This window comes from Patella vulgata, chromosome 2 (genome assembly GCF_932274485.2).
Source record: "Patella vulgata chromosome 2, xgPatVulg1.2, whole genome shotgun sequence".
Lineage (NCBI taxonomy): Eukaryota > Metazoa > Mollusca > Gastropoda > Patellidae > Patella > Patella vulgata.
In genome coordinates this window covers 37,563,824-37,588,807 of record NC_065880.2, presented here as the reverse complement: position 1 = coordinate 37,588,807, position 24,984 = coordinate 37,563,824, and the positions used below count along the sequence as shown (strand labels likewise).

The following is a 24,984-nucleotide window of genomic DNA, read 5'->3' as shown; positions in this document are numbered from 1 at the left end:
AACTTAAATGCACAAGATCGACACCAGAGAATTGAATCCAGTCGTGAGCTCTTGGACATCTACAATGCTGATCCCAATAACTTTCATGACCGTCTGGTTACAGGGGATGAAACGTGGATTCATCACTGGGATCCTGACACCAAGCAAGAATCCATGCAAGGGAAGCATAAGCACTCTACTGCGCCCAAGAAGTTCAGAACTCAGCCTACTGCTGGCAAGATCATGGCGACCATTTTCTGGGATTCAAGGGGCGTGATACTTATAGACTATAAACCACCTAAAACTACAATAACAGGAGTCTGCTATGCTGACTTGTTGAAGCAACTGAGAGCGTCGATCAAGAAGAAGAGGCGCGGCATGTTGACTGCTGGAGTTATGCTTCTTCATGACAACGCTCCAGTGCACAGGCTGCACTTCAACAATGTGGCTTTGAACAACTTAACCACCACCCTACAGTCCAGATCTGGCCCCAAGCGACTTCAATCTGTTTCGCAATTTGAAATCACACTTGCGTGGTACAAGATTTGGCGATGATGATGAACTCAAGGCAGCTACTGAGGCGTGGCTGAGGGGCCAGTCAGAAGACTTCTACCGCAAGGGCATAGACAGTCTCAAAGACAAATGGGCAAAGGGCATCGAGGTCCAGGGAGATTATATTGAAAAATAAAACCAATATCACAACCATTGGCTTCTGTTTTATATCTACTTCTATGAACTTACTGACTTCCCCTCGTATATATGCAATCTGGTTAAAATACAGATCTATATTTCGTTTCGTTTTTTTATACTTTCGATGGCCTACACTACATGAAGATCTGACACGTTATAGCGATAGGTCACGTCAGGGGTCAGACATTTGATTAACCAATCAGCATTGATGTTACTAGTGGATTACCCACAGTTCCGGGCAAAAAAGGTCAAACACTTGATTCGACAGACCATTTGATTGGCTGGCCCCTCGTTTCAAGCAGAACACGAGTTAAAAAACAAGTCTTCCAGATCCAAGTGTAGTAAAGACAAGTAAAACGAAATTTTGAACTATAAAAACGAAACGAAATAGGATCTGTGTTTTAATCGGATTGGTATATATGTAACCCACAATATGTATCACCACTATAAAACATGCTACTATTTAACATGAACATTCTATCACCACTATAAAACATGCTACAATATAACATGATCATTCTATCACCACTATAATACCTGGTACAATATAGGATATCATCATATTACAATATAACATGATCACTCTATCACCACTATAACACCTGGTACAATATAGGATATGATCATTCTACCACCACTATAAAACATACTACTACACAACATGATCATTCTATCACCAATATGCTACAGTATAACATAATCATTCTATCACAACTATAAAACATGATACTATAAGGATATGATCATTCTATCACCACTATAAAACACGGTACAATATGTGACCACCGTATTATAACTGGCGCTAACTCTGAGATGTGGGAACCGAGCTTGAAAAATCCAAAGATACGTCTCGGTCCTCGCCTTGAAACATGGTACAAGATACATGCTATTATAATATATTCAAATTATAATACAGTATTTATTTTTTTAAGGACGTCCACGCAGCCAAAGGGTCGTTTTAATATTGTGATCTGGAATAACTATACCATTTCTTATTCACTACATCCCTCACTACAAAAGTTGGGTGATTGATTCATTTGAGGAGAAATGTTTTGTATTACTCTCGAACTATTCTTAGACCGTAACACACACACCGTTGCTTTGATACAGTATGACAAAATTCAGAACATTTTACATGTGGTTATCAAGTCTTTTTACAATGGAAAATCAACTATTAAACAAATATCTAGGTCTCTCTGATTAATAAGTTTTAAAGAGGAAAGGTATTGAAACGATGTCAACAATTTACTAGTAGCTTTCTTTTCAGTGAAACGGGAACTAACATTTTTTTCTCCGTCGCACAACTTTTGTATTTGGCAAAACACAGGCAACAGAATAGAATTGGAAAAATTCCTTTACCTTCCTTTGAACGAAAACGACAGTCCAGCCATTACATAGACTAAAAACATTTGACGGAAAACTTAGCGACTTAACACAAAAGTTAAGACGCAGTCTAGTTTGCGGCTAGTTCAGAAAGTAAAGGAATTCTCCAGCGTTTTTCTTTTTGAGCTTGTCTACTGATTATTTACTGCTACCTGCAGCCTTCTGCTTACTATCAAATACTACAATAGTAATAGGGGTCACATATGTTTAGTATATATCGGGTGAAAGGCATACCCCAAATAAATGTTTCGCGAACTAATTTGTAAAAATAAGTAGCCGTAGAGATAAAGAGTTGTTTTGTCGATTAGAAATGAAGGGAATATTATCAACTCCTGTTGACTCAATAAGCATGAGACAGGCCTGTTTACGCCGTTTACCGAGGCCATTATGTCAATAGCTTTGAAGTTACCGCTAGCCAATAGTTGACATGAAACCTCTTCGATATAGGCGGCATAAACCCTAGTATATTCTTACTCAACACTTCAGCATTTGCCTCAAACCACAAATGGATCTTGTGACGAAAACAAACCTCGGGTTCTATGTAACGATTTTTGAGTAATGACTTGTGTGAGGTAAGTTTTAATCCATTTTATTTAAATATTTTTACGTTAAAAAATATTCATGTCTATAACGAACTTTTCGTATGACAATGACATTGTTTTAATACATTCATTTAAATCGCTTATAATGTAGGTCTGTTTTTTAAACATAAAACTGTTTACATGTCGTTGGCAATGACAAAACAAAACGGTAGTTTAACAAACTTTGTTGATGTTAACGATTTGTTATTTTCACGCCGCCGAGATCTGTTGTGAATATATACAGGACGTTTCAACGGAGGTACACGGAAAGCGCTTATTTCTACGTGGGTTTTTTTTTCTCTCTCTCTCCCGTTTCTTTATCACAACTTGTAAAATGTATAACCATATTTCTAATTACCTTGATGCATTTATTTAACATGAACAATAATCAACTTTATAGAATGCCTTTTAATATGAAAATTCGTTGGCGTTAAAAAAAACTACGGGTGTTCTTTCTCTGATTTTAAAATTCACACATCACAATATAAAGGGACAACTGAGTACTCGTTGAAACTATCGGTTAACTTGTTGCCTTTACATCATTCATTTATCAGGTAAACAAAAAGGAATTAGGCTATAAAAAGGCACCCTATAGATGTTAGCGCCTATAAATTGACTACGTCATTAACTCAAACATAAAAGCGCCAACTTTGCTGTCAATCACTCGATAGATCTCTTCTGATGGCTAACGACTTTAGCTACGTACAAAAACATTAACTCTAATCTTCTCTGCTTTGAACTTTTGTGATTTTATCAATAGTGTTTTTGAATTATGTTAGAATTACACGTATTTTTTTAGATTTGTTCTATCTTTGTAGTGGTTGATTTATGTTACATAAGAACTTACTGATCACAGCTATAGCCTACTAGAAGCAATGTTAACAACATTTTTAGATTTGAAATTACCGAAGGGGGTCATCTTAGGGCACACATACCAAACGGTATCCATTTCCGATACTGATAGCGGTCTCGATAGACCCTAGAATAGGATCAGATGAAGTCTTCTTTTATTATTACCAGTATGTTGTACAAGCTAACACATCTTAGTTCCATACTATATTATGTGATCCTATTCTGGGCTATGATAACCAATACAAGCGCGGATACATGAAATTTGGGACTGGGAAAGAAGCAGGGGGTAACTAAAAAAGATCAGATATCCCGAGTTCCAAAAAAGTGGAATATTTTATTGGGACACGGGACACTGCCTACACAGACCTTCGGAAATTGACCCGAAAAGCGCCGCTTGCCTTGCTAATGGAAACTACATTCTTTTTATTTAGTAACTTGTGGAACTTAGGCTAAATGTTTTTCTGGGGGTTTTCTGGGGTTTTTTTGTTTTTGTTTTTTTTTTTTTTTTTTTGCGGGGGTGGGGGGTTCGGCATATCGGCAACTAGCGTTCTAAGAAGTGGAAGTCGTATTTGTTTACTCAAGGGATTTTAAAAGATGGCGGCCCCCCCCCCCCTCTAAAACAAAACCGCACTCTACAAACCATGCCATCCACTACACTAACTAAAACATTGATCTGGGTTTTAACTAGGTATAGTCATACGGGACCTTGATTGGGGCTGTGAAAAGTTTGACTGAATTTAATAATATTAAATCACCTGAAAATGGCTCTTTTATCTGGAGAAGTGAGCTAAATGTCTTTCGAACGCCACTCTTTCTATATGTGTTTACGCTTTCGGATTCCATTTGATCATTGCAGTACGGGTATCAACACAACGCCGAGAAATCATAATGGCCGCTAACACGTCAGGTGGTCGTTTAGAGCGAGACCACCACGTGAAGGTAACTCTACGCATATTGTTACGAATAAAAATGCATGTAATGATGTGAAGATTAAATACTGTCTCATCAAAATCTTCCTTGATACTTACAGGAGCCTGCTGAGCGACGAACTGTTCTTTCTTTGAGTAATATGTAAAGTAATTTGACTTCAAACACTTGATTTTTGACATGGTGTAATTAGGCATGGAGGCTCAAACCATCCCGAAACGAAATATACGATAAAAAAGTAATTTCAATGATAGAATTTGGGTGTTCTATTGAATGAAGACTGAATAGAAACGCAGTAAAGGGTATTATTTATGTATTTTCTATGAAGTGATTAGTGAATATATAGACCGCATTACTTTCACACACTAACGAATTATTTTCTAATATTAAAGAAATTTTCTCTCACGCCTGGAGACCGGTTGAGTACTCTGTGATCTAGGTGATATTAATACAACCCCTACCTTGGAGCTCAACACCTACTTTGATGTGATAATGAGAACCATAATTATATATTATATTAAATTGAATATAGTAAATAAAGATCAAAGGGATAGATATTTTTTACCAATGGCGTGTGATACATTAGTAATATAGACGGTTATATTTTAATGAATATCATTTTCTCTCAAAAATTTGCGGTTTCGTTTATCAGTATAATCTTTACCAGTACATTCAAATAAAATCGGTTAATTTTAGGACGGATATTTAATATAATATAAAACTAATGATGATAAACAATAGCTCAATAGGCTCCGTCGCCCATCCATGTTTATTGTCTAATGTATTAATTCTTCTTATGTTTCACCATTTACCCATCCAATGTTCCCCTACTTCACCCTGTAATTTTCAAATGGAACTGCATAGCCAACATTCTCTCCACATTTTGTTGAAAAAAAATTCAAATGGTTTAGAAGTTCAAATTTACATTGTCGGAAGTTGTCCTACAAGCTAACGCAGGCAGACACCCTGATTAAGAAACACTTTATATAAATGAATTTGATAATTTCCCCCTCAATAAAGCTACATTTATATCTAATCCCCGAGGTACTTTCGAAGGCAGACTGATGCCCTTGTCGCATCCGAGCTACTAGAGAGAGAGAGAGAGAGAGAGAGAGAGAGAGAGAGAGATTAACGTCAACTCGACACAAACTAGGTCATTTCGGGACTAACATATGGTTCAATTTTATTTCATTAATTCGCTTGCGCTTAGGGGTCTTTAGCGAGAGAGAGGGAGAGACAGATGGGGTTTAACGTCCACTCGACACAAACTAGGTCATTTCGGGACTAACACATGGTTCAATTTGATTTCAATAATTCGATTGCGCGTAGGGGTCTTTAGCTGTTGGAGGAAACCGGAGTACCCGGAGAAAACCCACGAGGTTGGACAGACGACCCTACTCCTTGCCACGTACAACCAGGGATTCGAAACCAGGAGTCTTTAGCAGTGGGAGGAAACTGGAGAACCCGTAGAAAACCCACGAGGTTGGTCAGGCGACCTCACTCTTTGTAGCGTACAACTGGGGAATCGAAACCACGACACTTGACTCAGTGACAAACCTTATGATGCAACGCGCACACGTTAACCATTGGGCTACGGGACAGAAGAAGGAATCAAAAATGCAAAAGGTTATTCAAAAATGACAGTTAGACCTATGATACCAATCTGTTTCTTCTAATATCTCTGTAACAGATGACTGTTTCGACACGGGACGTCACATCACGCGGCGTCAATCATTGGCTCAATAGCGCGTGCATTGTTTACATAAGACGCTACTGATTCGGGCTAAATGGTGAATTTTACTTATTTTAATACCCATTTACACTAAATAGGAAATGATTTTTACCTACAAATGATTCAAACGGCTTTATTTATTTTTCTAAGAAATGAAAAAAATGTTTTAGAATTTAATTTGACGGAAGAAAAAAGTTAATATTTGGGACTCATTAAGTCGCATCGATGTCATCCTTATCAGTGATTGTAGCGGCCTAGCGAAAATTCACTTCTGATCAGTGTGCTATGATACCTATGATACCACCCTGTCACTAAAATCAGAAAACACATCATAATACCTAAGTTGTGAATGTAGGACGTTTCGGCAAAATGTGATTTTTTGCTCTAACCCTTAGCACATATTTAACCAATGTGGACGAAACGTCCGTTAGCCCAAATTTTACGCATGTTCAGAATGAATATTAGTAACCAAGATGTGAATGTACACGTTATCTATAATTTCTTTTATTGTGACTGTATTGTGGTCACCCGTGACCTGAAATCAAACAGATTATCGGGGAGCGCCTTCAAAAATGAAGGTAATCTCCCCATCTTAGAATTATCATGACAATTGTCCCGTGTGTGGTATTATGTACTGTATGTATAATATTAGTAGGGAAAAAACCTGATAGGATATAGATTACCAATAATACTTGATAAAACTTCAAAAGTTGTCACACAAACTGATCTCTTCAGTGTAATTCAATGAGTTGGAGGGTTTCAATCAAATCATTGTGTGGATTGTGGAACTGAAGAAAAATACTCATACAAGACATATATTCAACAAATTTTACTTCAAAGAAAGATGAAATGGTTGAAGGATTCAATGTCAGACATATTTCCTGATCTAAAATCAATCAAATAAAGATTTAATGGATAAACTTTCTGGTTTTACGCAAAATGACCTCAATCCTGTTGTGATTCGGCATAAAATTAAAATGTATTCGTTTCCTATTATCTGTTTAATGAGACTATCGTGGATTAAGATTTTAATCGAGGGCCACAAGGTTACCTGTCCACACCATGCGTATCGAGTGCTAAGAGGACGTGGCTTCTTTGATGTGGGTGAAAAATAGGAGTCGATATCACTAATTTTGATGCGTTTAATTGTTCTTAATTAATACCCTTCTCTGTAGGTTTGGATATAACGATTTTGCTTTCGATAGTATACTGAAATTAGCAGGTAAGGACGACTTGCAGTAAGTCTACAAATTTGAAATAAACGAGATAGAACAGTAAGTCTACAAATTTGAAATAAACGAGATAACCAACTCATCCAATAGAACAAATCCAGTGCAAAACTTTATTGTATACGTTATTGCTGCATCTAAAAAACTGAATCTGCTAAAAGGTCCAATGGTTTCATATTAAGTGTAGGAGAACTGCAACACATATCACAACAAATTATAAATCCCAAAGACAAAAACCGCGGACAAGACACATGGGCATAACACATATACATTGTAAGTAAAAAAACATTACAAGTTAAATCAATTCAAGTAAATAGGATTTATCTGAAGCGTCAACTGTCTGCACAGTCCCGGGCCTACCATCTTCCATATAGAAGGCTTGGTCTCTCTTTATCGCGTGGAAGCGGACGTTAAATAAAGCTATATCACACATTTGTCGCGGTCATTGCTCCAGGAACATGCGAGCCTACACGCTTCGCTTAAAGGACAATATTGGTGTCAGTCATTATCACATAATATGTGATAGAACTCGTTAAACGCGTTCCAAATATAATGTCAACATAGAGATTGCTACGATAGATGCGTTATGAAGCTTTCAAGAATGGGAAGTGACGAACGCAAAAGAAAATCTCTAGATAAGAGAAAACGAGAAAAATAGAAAAAGTCCGTGCATTACCAGGTTTTTATTAAGTATAGAATAAATAAAAACAAGGGAATGTACCGGATATATCTATTTTTCTCGTTTTCCCTTATCTAGTGACATTCAATTACTTTTTTGAATTATCAAATATCCTCTTACAGCCTCACATAATAACTTTGGTCTTCGAAGGATTTATAGTGAGCAGAAATTCGCCCATGTATCTGTTATCACTTGTTACTTATCAAGAAGGATAACTCTTGAAAACTTCAAAACACACCTATCGTAGCTAAAATCTGTTTAACCAGTTTTATCACAAATGTGATGATGACTAACACTAATATTGTCCTTTAAAATTATGTGAAAACAATCTCACAACAAGGGAGGCAACCCAAAAATACAACATATGAAAAGGAAAATTTTCCCAAATAGTGTATTATTCTAGTGTATATTATAATGATATATATGCCTACGAGAATTGTCAGTAATTTATAAGATTAAAACATTATAGAGCGATAGCCTTTCTCCAAAATAACGAAACAAGACCGTACGTTGTCGAAACTAACGGTGTCGGTATTCCATCGTTTTATTATCTATTTTGTCGCTTGGGGGTAAATAACCATTAAGTTTCTGTTTTTTCCAACATCCAACAAACCAATCCAATTTGCCATTGAGATTGGAATTTTGTAGCACAGTTTATAATTTAGAAATATGAAAAGTTTGTATAGATTTGACATTATATGTTATTAATTTATTTTCTAAGGCGTGTATATGTCAATGTTTAATTACGAAGTATCGTATATCAAATGGTATTTCTAAAGGGTATGATGGGCTTGGCATTATTAAGGTTTACTCTGAAATTGACTAGATGATATAAGAACTGGTCCAATATGCTATAGGTCTACGAAATCGCCTTCAAATAAATGACATTGAAATGACAACCATCCCAGAAAGCAACTGGGTCTTATGCCTGCAAATAATTACAATTCCACGCCAGAATTTGAAACTTATTTTTCTATCGTCGCCTTTCTGACAGGTGGTAGAAACATGGAACCGTTCCTGTTTACTATTAGACACCTGTGTATTTCTAATACTTTTTTAATGTCTAAGAAACATTACATAATGTAGATTCTTAAATATCAAATTGTGAAAGGTGTTGTTGTGTAAAGAATATGAACTCGGTAACCGTTTTTCATGTTTTGTTTTTTAATCAATATGGTTTATGTTACTAAACATTTAACTATTCAAGTCTATTTGTCCACTAATTTAATACAGCTTTTATCAAACCCACTGAAAACAGACTAACGAAATGTTTTCTGTTTTAGCCACGTTTTCTACATTTCTAGCCGGGTCTTTTGATATAAAGTGATTCCACGAGTCAAACAATGCCATTATATAGACAAAGGCATATCGATTTCATAGAATTTCATCCCACTTATTCACCCCGTCGATTTACTAAAAACATTAAAGTCTGTGATTCAATTGTTACCTTTCCGTTTTTGAATTAGTAAAAAAACAAACGATGAAATAATCTTTTTTAATGAAATGGTATATAGATTTTTGATATGAAAATGAAAGACGTTTTCATTTATCCTTTGTTAACTGTTTATAAATGTGCACTTCAGTGGCACAAATCGCCACATTTCTTTGCAGTATACATGATATTAACTGGATTGTGAGAATTAAATGAGTTAAATCGCTAATATTTGTGACCTAGAAATTGACACAAATGGGTCTCAAAGCATATAATAATGTAATATGAATGTATAATAAACCGATTTACATTCAATCGTTTCCGTTTCTGGTTATTCCAGTCTACACCGATATTATTTATTGTGCATGCTCTCCAGATAAGAGTATGAAGTCACTGTTTGACATGACTTGAGGAATATGTCTAGCCTCGTTCTTCAAGTCCCTTGTTACAAATGGCGCTGAAACGCATTATGGTACACAATTCGTGTGGCAATGGTAAAATGTTTATTTTGTCTTAAATATTGGATATCAGAAGATCATCTTTTCCCGGTAAGATTACAACATCAATGTTGATTTAAATTGACAAATAATTCGTGTTTTCAATATCGAAGACTTTGGATGATATTGAGTTAAGAGACTTAGCTACTTTAAGAGAAAGTTTAGTTAAACATGCATTATGCAAGACCTAAATCTGTCTATTGCAGGTCTTTCTTTAGGCCTTAAATGTTTTCTAAATTATTAATTAGACATTAATTAACTTATTCAGGCCATAATCAACTCTCCGATATTAAATAGATTAGAACAGTTCAGCCATATTTTGATTTAAGCTAAAAATGAAACAGCGAGATTCAGCTTCGAACAACCAGTACGGTGGTTGAAATTATTGCACATGTCTTGTCAAACCTTCAAAGGCTAATATCTTCGCTCGCAATAGAGTAATTTGAATGAAATTTTCAAATTATTCATTTTACATTATCTATTTTCGAACTAGTATAGCAAGAATGGCTAGCTCGTTATCTAAATCTTACATAATGTATCTTTAAAAAGTTAAATTAAGCTGCATTCAGCTAACTACAGTGATCAAACAGGGTCGGCTAACGCAGTCAAGGTGTGTCGTAATATCTTGACTTTATATATGTAGATAAGCATTGAACATTCAACTGACAGTGCTATAAATTTGGCCGTCTTTGAGTTGTGCTACAAGTGTTATATTTGGCCACCGGCTACTCTTTCTTGGTATATCCTTCTGAACCAATATTCTCTTAATTAAGGGTTTTACGATGTTCTCGATGTTACAGAATCAAACACACTATAAAAATTTTGACTATGCCAGGGCTATTACTTTGTTTTGTCTTAACTCCCAAAGCCCTCAAAAGATTAGGAGGTATTTTTTAAATCAGTCATCCATTATTATACCATTATTTCGTTGAATTATCCTGGTGTTCATATGCTTTCTTTTTGATGTACGTTACTTTTAATAAAGGAGTAATGGAATGCTGGTACAGAAAAGAATCTACAATGTACATGTACTATAACTTGAACCCTAAATGTACCTTAGTGCAATGGTTTTCACTAGACGTTATAGTAGAAAAGGTAGGCTAGTGTATTGTGAAGCGTAGTAGAATAAAACATTAAATGAATACTTACACAATTATGTTAAAAAATATCAGAAAATTAAAGATAAGATATCTACAATTAATTTTATAATTAAAGAGTTAGAACATTACTTCATAATCAGGGTAAATATAACTTTACGAACTTAATTCGATAAATTGAAGGCACTAACTTGGTTGGTACATTTCTAATAATACGATAAGTTGACGGCACAATCTTGGACTTAAATTTTTAATAATACGATAACTTGATGGTTCTTTTCGGAAGGTAAATTTCTGAGAATATAATTGGCTGCAAACAGTGCCGGATTTACATATAGGTTTGACAGGCAGAAGCCTAGGGCCTCAAGATCTGTGGGACCTTGGACTATACTATTTTTGACACTATCATGCGCAATGTAGTCTTAACCTTCCGCTACCATGCTGTGCTTTGCTCATTTGTATTTAAAACATACTCCCATCTTTCTCTGGTCGTGAGAGATGGGGATATGAAAGGGCCTCATAGGTGGAATAGCCTAGGGCCTATCTTCATCAAAATCCGGTCCTGGCTGTAAATTTGTAATAAGATAACTTGACTTTGCTGGACGGTAAATTTCGGATAATACGATAATTTGTAAGCTCTTTCCTGTGCTGTAAATTTCCGATAATGCAATAACGTGACAGAACTTTGCTGGACGGTATAATACTATATATAAACCTGGTGCCATCTTCATGGGCAGTACGTTTCTGTTAACGACTTATTAGTACTGTGAATATGAGATATACTTGACGTTAATGAAATGGACAATAACCTTTTGTTTGACGTTACTGTCATGGGTAATATAGTTTTATTAATAGTGTATACATGATGGTACTTTAATCATATTCCTGAAGCAATGGCCAGATAAATCCCTCTCTGGCCATTACTGGATTGGCTTCTGATACTTGAACTTTTGAGGGAGTGTGTGTCTATTCTTCCCGTTCAATCAAATCTATCCCAAGCACAGCAAAATTACAGCCCTTCGTTTAATCTGGGGTCTTCCCTAAAACTTTGGACATTGATTTAAGCTTTTAAAAACGGTGAAAGTATTGTTCGTCTCCAAACAGTATTGTTTACATTGTATCCTTTTTGAGGGGGATCACGTGGCTAAGTGGGTAAGACGTTGGCTCGCTAGCCTGGAGGTCGGGTGTTCGATCCCTGAATTGGCCGAGAAAGTTCATTCAGATTTTCCGGCGTGGTTTCCCCTTGTCAGTGATGCAGGATGGAGGGCCTGACAAGGACAGCTGTCTAGTCGCTCGGATGGGACGAAAAACCGAGGTCCGATGTATACATTGGCGTGCACGTAAAAGATCCCTTGGCAGTTGGAATTCGATATAAGAGTAGGCCGTAGCGCCGCTGCCCGGGCAAAATTTCCCTCATAGCAGACCTTATGGCGTATGCCCGTCTTCATTAGCCAAGGTTAGGATCAGAACAGTAGGACGTTAAACCCCATTTCATTTCATTTCATTTCATGCTTTTTGATAGCCTCGTTTGTCACGCAATTAGTTTTTTTTCTGCAATATTCTGCTATGCACTGGTTAATTAGGTATAATAAAATCGTGAGTCATGACGTAACGTTATGTAAACATATTTGGTCCAATTTGGAGCTCTGTTTAAAGCGTAATGATATTGTTACGCAGTTAGCTATTGGTTGTTAATCGGACTATTGACCAGTCATAATTTGGAACAGAAATTTGCTTCCATTACAGCAGTGTTAAGTGGAGTTAGCTCTAATCAAACTAAACACTGCGAGCAGAATGTACTTTAATAGACGGTAGACTTATATAAATACGACATACTTGGTGTTACTGTAATGGACATTTATGTTTTGTTCACACGATATACTTGTATTACTGTAATGGACAATAAAGTTCTGTTAATACGATATTCTTTATTTTACTGAAATGGAAAAATTATTTGCCTCCGGCAGTTGAAGAGTTGAAGTCAGTTGTACTGGTAATTATGAGTCGTATTAAACATCATTTTGAAGTTGTAATTAAACCCACTCGTTGTTCTGTTCGCGTCAAACATTCCCGTCCAAAAGTTTGTTATGCCTTTCATGCGAAAAGACAAAAATGTGACTTCGATCGTTCTTCCCCTGGACTCTTCAATTAGTTTCTATTACTACAAAATTTATAATTTGCTGGACCGGATTTACTTCTAATAATACATTCTTAAGCATACGATATACACTTTATTGGTTGATTAGTTTTAAGTTTCACCAAATTTTAATGTACTTAAACAATTATATGGTATCGTCAATGCTGTCTTTGCTTCAACAGATACACAAAAACTTATGTCATGGTTTCAGAACTTCATTGAAGAGTGTTATAGCGATATGGAAGTTATTTTATTTTTTTAAATCAGCTAGGTGTATATATATATATATATATATATTTCTTATCACATCTCGTTAATTATTCAATATAATAATACGTAAGTAATTAATTGGTCAGTGCATTTTTGAATGTCTTGGAGTACAAACATCTGCAACATCGACTTGCATTGCAGTGCATTGGTATATGTGTGACTGAGCCGCGTTATGATGGTATATGTGTATGTTGATTATCAATTTGACATCCATTTTGAAACGGTGTCGGGGATGTGCAATGCACCAAGGAAAGTCTAGTTGGTTTACTGTAAACACATAATATCTTGGAACGCTGGGAGCAATTCTTAACCTCTATGGATCCGTCCTTGATTATCACACATCCCATCACCTCCATCATCATCAGAAAATTCGTTCTACTACTTAGACGGACTGCCCAATAGTTCGACATAAGCATGTCTCTCTTTGGTACTTGCCCGACGAAGTCTACAGTTGGTTGTCAAACAAACGGAGCGTCAGTGGCGTGTGCAAGGGATGAGCTGAGTGTGGCAGAAAATTTCCCCAAAACTGCATATGGCTTTTGCGACAATGTTTCATAGTTGCATGTATCAAAACTCGTACCAAAAAAGCCAAATAATTCATTTGGGATATAAAACCCATTTCTATATATTGTACACAATTTGATAACATTTCCTTTTGATGGTAAATGTTGTAGGTACGATATGGCCTATACCTTTACTTATATTTTGATTTAACACTAGAATGCAATCATAATACAATGACAAATTTATCTACTACAAAAAAAAACATGGCGACAACTTATACCTTTTAAAAATATTTCTCGACGGGCGACAAAGCAAAACAAGACTGTGCTATTTTTCTCGCTCGATTCCCAGCGACCAATTACGGACGTTCAAAGGCGAAGTTGAAAGTAGCTTCAAAGCAACGACAAGTCTTCACCAATAGTCCATAGTGAGTGCAACCTGAGCCGTAACAATTATAACACATCAAAGAGCCGACACCCAACCATTTTAATACTTAAAGCTATACTACCTTTCGCAGTAAAATCACCGGAAAATTATCCTTCTTCGTATTAAGCTGATAAGAACTCCTTGCCTTAGGCCGTAAGTTGGGTTAAGTCAAGACTTATGGTGTATATGAGGGGCTTTTTACTTTGTAGTTGACGACGTTTTATGTTCAAGGAACAGCGATTTTATACACAACTTTATGTTACCTGTTTTATGCTTTGTTGATGTGTTGTGTATAGGAAGGGTAGAATACACACAGTAACAGATTACTTATATGTAGTGTTTGATTCGGACGTAAATGGTGGAAACAGGCTGCAAGGGTTCATTAGAAAAGCGCGAACACGTGCCCTCAATATTGCACCGTTTAGTACTGAAACTTTACAAATATGGAATGAATTAAAAAATTGGTAATATGTTAGCCGCTACAAATAACGCAGGTGTTTTTTCTGTGTAAAAGCTGTTTGGAACATTTCTCTGGAGGTATTTAGTTGTGTTTTTCTTAATAGTTAATTCGGAAGATTCATTCTAATTTCTGACAAGAAACTTTTCCCTAAGATCAAAATTACTTAAGAGATTATTATGAACAGGTAAGTTACCAATGGTCTATTAGATTTTTTTTCAATTATTTTTTTATTATTTTAACCAAATGAATAGTGTTATCTTAGAACAAATATGATCCTGTAATTGCCATTTCTTACTGTTTTACGTAATATATCGGGTTAAATATATCGGGTTAAAGTTTATTTTATACCAGTACGGAAAGGTTCGTCTGTTGGTTTGATTTGTCTTATATCTTATATCATATCGCCTTTGATTACAATCACTGATCCCCTTTCCTTATTACAAGTTCATTTGATTATATTTCATTTACTTGCTTGTCCTTTCTTCTTTTTTTTCGACGGAGTTTGTATTCCTCAATGGAACCAGGGGCTAAGTGAAGGGGTGCAGCCCAAAGGGGATTTAACGTCTCATTTTTCGGTACTAACCGGGATAATGACGACAGACATACGTCATACAGTGTGCTATGGGGGATATTTTGATCGGACAGCTGCGCTGCGGCCTACTCTTATTTCGAATACTAGCTGTCACGGGTTCTTTTACGTGCACGCCAGGGTGTTCGCAGGACAACGAGTTTGTGTCCCATCCGAACGACAAGTCTCTGTCCCTTGTCAGGTTAGTGGGCCAGCCACATTATTCACCGAGTCACCGCGTCTCTCTCCAACAGATATACATATTGGGATTATGTTCCCCCCCCCCCCGGAACTTTTTCTTCGTGAAACATCCACTGTCACCTAGTCCCTGAACAGAACCGTGTAATAACTATTTTATTCATGTTATTACCCTTGTCATTAGATCCCTGTAAACTTATAAAGCGACGAGTTTAAGTTGGCGTTATACCATGACTTAAATCATGGCATATTTTTAAGAATAACTTTATTTGGAACCACAATAAAGTCACAATAAAAATGATCAAAGTGTGTTCACGTTTCTTAAAAAGCTCAAGTTAGATTTTATTCATGTTTAATAGTCCTCTATATATTTATTCGTTACGTGAGGCTTGGGGGTCTACAAATCATCGAGCTAGTTGAACAAGAAATGAGGCATACTGTTAGATAAATAACCTCTCTCTTTACTCTAGAATTAACAATATTTTATAGAAGATTTCGCCACGTTCCTTACACGCTGCCTTTCTTCCCATTGGCAGGTTGTATGACAACCGAACAACTTACTTTGATCCCAGGCCAAAATCTCCAATCGGGTTTTGCAAATTTCGACGTCTGTTGCAGTACTTTGCTTCCATTTGATGGCATATCAAAAACATGGTTCAAGCCGTGGATCTATCATCATTTACTTAACTAAACCTTTTGATCTTTAAAGATTAGCCGCTCAATAACTTCAATCTATTTTGCTACATTATTGTTGAGAGATGAGTGTGCCTGATAATAACTCCACATTGGTGCTACTTCATTAAATTGTTTTTTATAACTTTCTATACTGAACAATACCAGACATAACCGTTTTAACGACAAGACGGTACAAATAATACACTGTCTACAAGTGCAAATAACATTAACTCAATTCTAGACAAGTGCTACTCTTATCCGTATTTTTTCTTTAACGAATTCTTTAACTTTTGTCTCTGTACAAGTATATTAAAGTAAATGAAGTAGATAAGTATGTTTGGCTTTAAGCCCTTGTACACTTTTTGAAAATCAAAGAAGCAGACAAATAAAATTTAACATTAGTCTTTTATAAATCATTTGTTCTTTTTCTAAATGCGCACCTTTATTTTGTTAATCGTCTATCTACTGAAATAGTCTCTCAGAGGGACTTGTCACCATGAAAATCTAGCATTTTGGCGGACAACGAATTTATGCCTACCACTTGCATTTGGGGGGGGGGGGGCTTTCAAGTTTTCAGAGGCAATGACTTCGATACAATCTGAAAACCTCTCACCAGCAGTGCGCTTACAAGTGTTTTGGTAACAAGGACAGTGCTTCTGCGAACAAATTGTTGTGCGATTCCAAATTTCGACTGATATTCCACTTTGTGATTAGCCAAACAATCCCAGCAAGTACGAATAAATAATTGTGAAAACTTTTGACAAGAAGAGCGTTTACAAGGTTTCGCTGACGGCCAGTTAACCTGTTAAAAATATTTGTGTGCTTCTAAATTTCGATAGGGTTTCTCCCTAGGACAAGCAAAACAATCCCTGAACGTCTGAACTCAAAAAGCTCAATGTTGGGGCGATATCTCTGCCAAGAACGTTGTACGATTGTGAATTTCCATAGGTTATCCCCTTGGGACTCGTGAAACAATCCCATACAAGAGTATTCTGTGACAGGGGCAGTATGTCGGCAGAAAAACATTTGAACTAGCCAGCAATTTAGCCGTAGAAAAAATCAGATCAGATCATTTATCTTTAATCGCCTATTTAGCCCAACAAGGCATCATCGACAAACGCCTGGTACATTTCCATGGCCAACCCATAGAAATGGCACCCGGTACAACAGGCGCTGGCACAAATGTGCTTTGAGTAGCCTATAATATTAATTTTATACTTTAACCCATCTTAAAATTTAGCCGGGGTGTGATTTACAGGGCAGTCTAATATTAATTCTTCGAAATTAACATAGATGCATTTGACAGCATGCACTTCATTATCAATTCTTATAAAACTAACTAATAAATGTTAATTAAAATGATCTGGTTAGAAACGTAAACTTCGCACATTTTTGTGGAATGCCAGTTTTTGGTACTGTAATTTAATCACGAAACCCAATGCCAAAAATCAGGATGAATATGTTTGAAGAATTATCATAAACTTAAAACTTAATATAGTCATACAGTAAACTGACGGCCTCTTGTTCAACCCGTGTCGTAATTTAAGCAATGTAACATACTAACACCTCCCCTAATATTACATGAAGTATGACTTTGAGAACATCTAGATGATTGAAATACTACTAATGTAAAAGCTTAAAGATGAACTTGACGGTTTTATTTGTCTATTATCGCTATTAAAATGACATGAAATCTACACACTGCGTTAAAATTGACAGCAGGGTGTATAAAGGCTACATAAAACTATTCATTTCTGTGAAAACATCTTTATCGTTGCAATTAATTATGTAATTATGGAGTTGTGAATATATATAGTTAGAAGGATGAGTTCAAAACGATATTCTTCGTGATGCTACCAATAAAATAGCTGAAATTAAGCAAAGATAAGGCCATTACAGAGTTTATTAATCTCCATAAAATATTAGTATGTTTATTTCTGTTCGCACGTTACCTGTAGGATGTTGATAATTATAACTAATCAAAGGTAGATGTGAGAAGCTAAAGATAGGTATATAGAATAAAGGTATGCTGCTATAAAAAGCATTAAATATAAAAACAGTTCTTCTCTTTGATGCCATGTAATGGAGCGAATATTGGCATACAGACTTAAACAAGATATGTCAAAAACGTAGATAAAAGTATATATGCGTTATGTCTTGATAGGTCAATAAGTACTATCCTTTTTTTTCCTTTTTTTAAATTTCGTGGGGATTGTATTTATTGATAAAGTGAAATCCGACTTCAATCATGGTATTACCAATAAGACTGGGTGTACCTTTTCTTCACTATATTCGTGACTCTGAATGCATTGATCAAATTGGTAATAGTGTGAATGAACGATTTGGAAGAAAAGTTTTCAAACCCTTTTAGAGTTTTTTAATCGTCTAGGCTCATTCAGTGTGTTGTCGGTATTACTTAACTGTACGAAAGATGGAAATATTATTAGATTTTGGGTTCATGAGAATAGCATCTTTCCAATAGGTCTATGAACACATAAATCACGTGATCTTAATTTCTGAAACACATGTACAAAGCTAGAATTAATGGAATTTAAACAGTTCCGGTAACCTTTAATGTCGCATCTCATGATCATATTCTCGAAGCTTACGAAGAGTACTAAAGCGAATAACCATTGCCATAACTGATAGACGTGATGGGCAATTGTTTCCATTGGTCTATATATAGTATAGGTTCCCAGACCAACTAATCGCCCATACAACTGCCTTGTGTTATTGTTCCCCGCCATTTCTTTCCAAGAAAAAAAGGGAACTGTTAAAATGGGTCTGTCCGCCTGTCTGTCTGTGTGTCCGTCACACTTTTTGGGACACAATAACTTTCCTTCTAATTGAGCTAGAATGTTCACCTTTGGTTCTAATTTAATTTCTAATTTAAGTGAGAGTGATAACACTAACACTTGGGTGTATAATAAGCATTTTCTTATCAGGGTAAGCAGAATGATAAGCAATTTGATAGGTCGAGACTTTGGAAAACAGTAACTCTTCTTTTAATTAAGGTAGGTGTAGGTGTTTATTAGGTGAATGTTTTGACAGTGTTCGATCATGCGCCTTTCCACTTAGGCTAAGCAGAAACGGGCAATTTTATTGGTTGAGACTTTGGAACACATACCTTTAGATCTAATTGGGTGAGAATGATGAAACTAGGAGTATAGATTCATTATATCAATACCTTGACTAAGTTCCATGATGATTGGTCAAGACTTTGGAGCATAACTCTGCTAGTAATTGCAGTAGAATGTTTAAACTTTGTGTAGATGTTCATTAGATGAATGTCTTGGCCGAGTTCAATGATTAAAATTTTCCTCTAAAGCTAACTAGAGCTAAGCACTTTCATTGATCGATGCTTTGAGACAAGATAACTTTGATTCTAACTTATGAAGAGTGATGAAACTTAGTACAAGGTACTTCAAAGCCCTGACTGCGTTCGATCGTGAACATTTCTGCTTAGACTAAGTATAGATAATCAGTTTGATTGCTCGATACGTTTCAAAAACATAAATGTGCAATTAAGTAATATGTGTCATCTATTCATTTTGGGATTGCGGCGGGGAACACCAGCCTTACTATTGGCTTGTTTAAACGGGCATTGATGCGTGGGCTTTTCGGATGTCTGTAGTTCATGTGAATCCGAGTGACAATAAGAGAAATTAGGAGCTGGAAGCTAAGGGTGATTGTATGGACTTGCAACAGCATGTGTAGAAAACGTGGTTTCTTTTTCTTTTTATCTTACCTGCGCGTCAACCCAGAAACCGGGCCATGGGGAAGACAACTACAGTAATTAGAAATATTGCTTTACCGTACGAAGTGTAGTAATGGTTAATACAACTAAACATTGCTACAGGAATTGCAGTTACAGTTCTTCGGGTGAATTTAATTTAAACAGTCTTATTACAATGTAACTCAATAAAATGACTTTAATAATAGTAATACATAGTCCAATCAAAATTGGCAGACCGACGTTTCGGCCACGGAGTTTAATCCCACAAATGTTAAATATGTGCTAACTGATTTTATTGGGGTTAAGATTAAAAACCTTGGCATCTCGTGCTTTCTCAAGATTTTCCAAGCATGCTCTAACGGGTTGAGGTCAGGACTCATTATAGGCCAAGGCAGGGTCGCCACAGCATCGTTTTGGAGAAAAGCGGTCATCGGGACACGTGGTGGGTTATTATCAATGACGATGTTGAATTGTGTTACTGACTCTCCACCTCCATAGTTATTGTGAATTTATTTCTGGCTTAAATACGGCATCCTGGAATTCTTATCAGAATCATAATTAAAATCCCAAAACTGTGTAAACGTAAAAAATACAGGGGGTGCTTAACATTTTACTTTCTGTATATTAAAGGAGCTAAATCGCTAACATTTGGGACCTAGAAATTGACACAAGTGGGTCTCAACTCATATAATACTGTAATATGAATGTATATAAACTGATATACATTCAATGGTTTCCGTTTTTACTCTGATTTCAAATCAGTTATATTCCGCGAAATAAGCCCGCAGTCTCAATCGAATGCAAATTTCTAGCGCCTGGTTATTCCAGTCTACATACGCCGTTTGGTTTGGTGCAATATGTCTAGCCTCGTTCCTCGAGTCTCTTGCTAGATCTGGGGCTGAAACGCATTATGGTACACGATTCGTGTACCAATGGCAAAATGTTATTTTGTCTTAAATATTGGATATCAGAAGCCCATCTTTTCTCGGTGAGATCACAGGATCAATGTTGATTTAAATTGACAAATAATTTGTGTTTTCAATGTTGAAGATTTTGGATGATATTGAGTTAGAGACTTAGCTACTTTATGTACGGGAGAGCAAAAAATATTTGGGCTTTAAGAATTGGAGCGGGCTTAAACCCCAACTGCTTCCCATCCTTCATCTTAGTTATTATTTTTAATATATTCTCAACATACAACTCTCGTTAATATCAAGGTAATTAACTGGACACGGGGTCGGTTAAATATCCGTGTCTGGTACATTTACCCATCCCTTTCATTCATAACTTCTTACGTAAAAAGACAAGGTTAAAGATGTTTAACTTTTATCTCTAGTTTACGAATCACCCGTTTAAATATCGTTTAATTTTATTGGCTTTTATCCTAAAAAATGATAGACATGTTTAGATTTTTTTAAAAAGTAGCTTCCGTTAATATGATGTAATCATATGACAATAAAGCCTTGAGTTAAAGAACACGTGGGGTGTTTGAAAGAACATGACCCTTCATGTATATAATACGATGTGTTTGTTTTGTATATAGATATATGTAGTTGTATATGTATATATAAATCCTTTAATTGTAGCCAATAAGGCACGCGGTTGATTAAGACAGGTTTTCTTGTGTTTGTAATCAAATAAAGTCTTTGCCAAATCATATCTTAGAATCATTGATCCTTTTAGCAGGATCGACAATCAAAGGGCACTATGAAGTACAAAAAGACGTCTTAGACATAACACGAATTTCCAATCTGTAAAGTTTTCCATTAGTCTCACCGTTTTTCACTCTTTCTTAGATTCACAGAGATTTGGTTTCCATTTGGGTCCATAGTTTCTTTGATCTTTACCGCTTTATCTTTTAAGCTATCTTTGTGGCCAAAATGATGCCGACCTGTTTTCAACGGAAACATTCCATCAAAGAAATCACTCCGCCAATGGATTTACGTATAGACTGCATTGAAAACTTATCTTGTTACTTATACCTATTTGTTTTATGAAAAAGATTCATAAAAGCTTTGGTGTTCATTTCAGCTAGACGATGGAAGTTTTAAGTGTTGTAGTTGGGTTATACATGGTGCTGATTATTGCCGGGCAAATAACTCGTGGCAGAAACGACATTATATTAAATACAGATAAATTAAACCAATTGGGCAGCCAAGGACAATTATTATTACGACATATAGCATTAACCACACACAGTTGCGGAGTTACAGAAGTTCCCAAGTTACGGCGAAAACTCCTCCGTCATAGTTCGGCGACATGTAATGACGGAAGCCCAGCTGGGTAAGTATTTTTCCCTTCTATTTTTAATCTACGGTAATTACGGAAGGTCGATATTTTCATACGGTCGTTTGAAGTTTTACAACACCAAATAAGCGTATTATCACGCGGTATGCCATCACGATCAAGAGTTATTAAAGTTAGGGTTAATTATTGAAACGAAAGGTGTATCAGTTTCTGAGTTTCAAACATTTATTCTTCTGGCATTATACATCACCACACAAAAGCACGTAGTCGATTAATTTTCTTTTTAACTTAGATAAAGATAGATAAAACGTATGTTTTAAAAAAAAAATGGTGCGTCTGACAATCGTGTAGCTCTAACTGTCTCCATGGTATATTTGAAAGCATCAAAAAGATAATACCGGGCGATTATTGGTATTCGAAAGTAGTTAAAGCTTTTAACAAATGCGAGCAAAAAGACTTTGATACACAGCAACAATGTTGAATCAAAAAACAGTGGCTTGTTGCACCAAAGGAATCCCCAAGGAACAATATTTTCCAATAAAGAGTTTGTTTCAATATCAAGGGTCAGTCGTCTCTTTTATACACCGTGGCCTTTGAAAGTGAATTTCTTGAAAGAAATAAACGGAAATGTGATTTACCATACTGAAGATATTAAGACAAATTTCCACATTGCCTTTAATCGTCATTTTATTGACAAGAGACAAAAGACAGTTTCCTAAAAAAAATAGAACATCAAACGGCAGCTTTAATTAGTGTAGATATTTAATTAGTTAATTAAACCGTCGAATATGAACATAATATTTATAGCACAAATCAACACTTTTGCTTTACCTTCGATATCGGGGGGTTTATTTGTCGGCAAGTTCAAAGCGTGGAGTTATGGTAAAGATCAAAGGCGGTCTGTCTTGCACCTGCCTTAGATGAAGGTAACGTCAAACGTCACCGTTAATATCCCGTTCGGACAGAGGCGCTATTATCAAACAAGTTTAACATATTACCAAGTTTCTTCATAAACCTATATTCTTTTATCATCATACAGACCAATTTTAATATTTAGAAATTAGAATCGACAAGACGAGCGAACATATTATAATATATACTGTTGTTGATTCAAACATTCACAGCATCGATATTAGAAACATTTTCATTTACGGCTAAGTGTTTTCTAAGACATACGTTGTAACCCACGAGGTTGGACAGGCGACCCAACTTCTTGTCACGAACAACCGGGGATTCGAAACCACGTCAGTTGACTCCTTGACAGATATTATGATACATCGCGCGCTAACCATTCGGCCATCCAACCCCGCTAAACTGTAAAGATTGGGCGACTAAAATTGCATAAGATAATTGTTAGGTTCTGTTAGAATCGTAAGATTTAATGTCCACACCACCGAAGGTGTATCGCACACAACAGTGTTCTGACCGCAATTTAAAGGGGTGTGAACATATAATCGAAAAGATTGAATAAAATGGAAACTTGGGAAAAATCAAGGAATCCAAAGCAATTATGACTACGAGTAGCGACAAGTAGCATGTCCGAAGCAGGTTATACTTATTTTTTTCATAATGAGCTACCATAACTCTTTATACATGTTCATATAGCTTGATATTTATTTAATATTTGAACTTTATGAAGCTTTATATCAACCGGAAATAGCTATCCGCAGCTTTCAGCGGTCATGCATTCTGCTTATCATTAATATTTTCCTTTTTTTTTAAAAATATCTCTTCCTAATACCAGATGTTAAATTACCTTAAACATCTACTTCACATTAAACTTTTATCTAATCCTTCATTTATACAAATATATAGACAAGTAGAAATAAGCTATCTGTCACCTGGGTCAATTCTTCAAAAGAGCGCGCTTAGTGTGAGGTTATCAATATACGGAAATATCGCCAGTGATTAGCCCTTATGTAAACGCCATCTATTTAAAAGTCGAACATTAAAAGCCACTTAATTCGTTTAGCTCTTTGAAAAGGAACACCTAACATGCACTTGTAGTAATTTGTTTACGAACACTCGTCAATAAGTTGTTAGCATAAAAGGTACCGATACGTAGCTCGAAGCGATAACCCTTAGAAAGAAATTAACTGCTATCTATTGGCGAGCGAAGGTTATCAGAAATAACGAGGGTATACTGAATTTTAAATTTTAATTTTATACATTAATGGGCTAATAAAAGTGGCAATATAAACGATACAGATTAGAGGTTTCACTAAATTAAAGTGCTGGAAATTTATTTAATTAGATAATTATACTTGATAATTAATGTTGGAATAAAAGTGGTCAGGATTGATCATTAAGATCGAAAATGCCCATAAAAAAGGTTAATCCAATATGTAAAATACTTCATTCATCCCATTGTGGCGCAAAAACTAGATAACAAAACATTTTATGATATTTTTGATTGTTAAATGCCATAATCGAGGGGAGATTTCACCAAAAGAATCGTGGGTGGGTACCCGAGACTCAACCTTTGCCTTGGGCCCCACCGCAGTTCTAATTGGCATTCTAATCCGAATTTTTTGGTTATTTTGTAAGTTTGTCATATAAACTAAGCTATTAAAAACAGCAAAGCTTTATCTTGTGTTGTTCACCAAATGTCACAATATCTTGTTCTAGAATGAAAGGTACCGATGTATGATTATAATAGATTTGATTCAGATAATAAAAATTATG

The 24,984-nt window shown here is 35.8% G+C and overlaps 1 protein-coding gene across 1 annotated transcript in view; it reads left to right on the top strand.

Annotated features, from left to right (window-relative positions):
- The first annotated feature begins 2,556 nt into the window (after positions 1–2,556).
- Positions 2,557–24,984, top strand: part of LOC126811555 (palmitoleoyl-protein carboxylesterase NOTUM) — a 33,630-nt gene continuing 11,202 nt past the window's right edge. The window contains exons 1-2 of the mRNA XM_050537247.1: positions 2,557–2,624; positions 22,084–22,335. Coding sequence (XP_050393204.1) covers positions 22,091–22,335 — 245 coding nt within the window. The 5' untranslated portion in view covers positions 2,557–2,624; positions 22,084–22,090. The remainder of the gene's footprint in view (positions 2,625–22,083; positions 22,336–24,984) is intronic.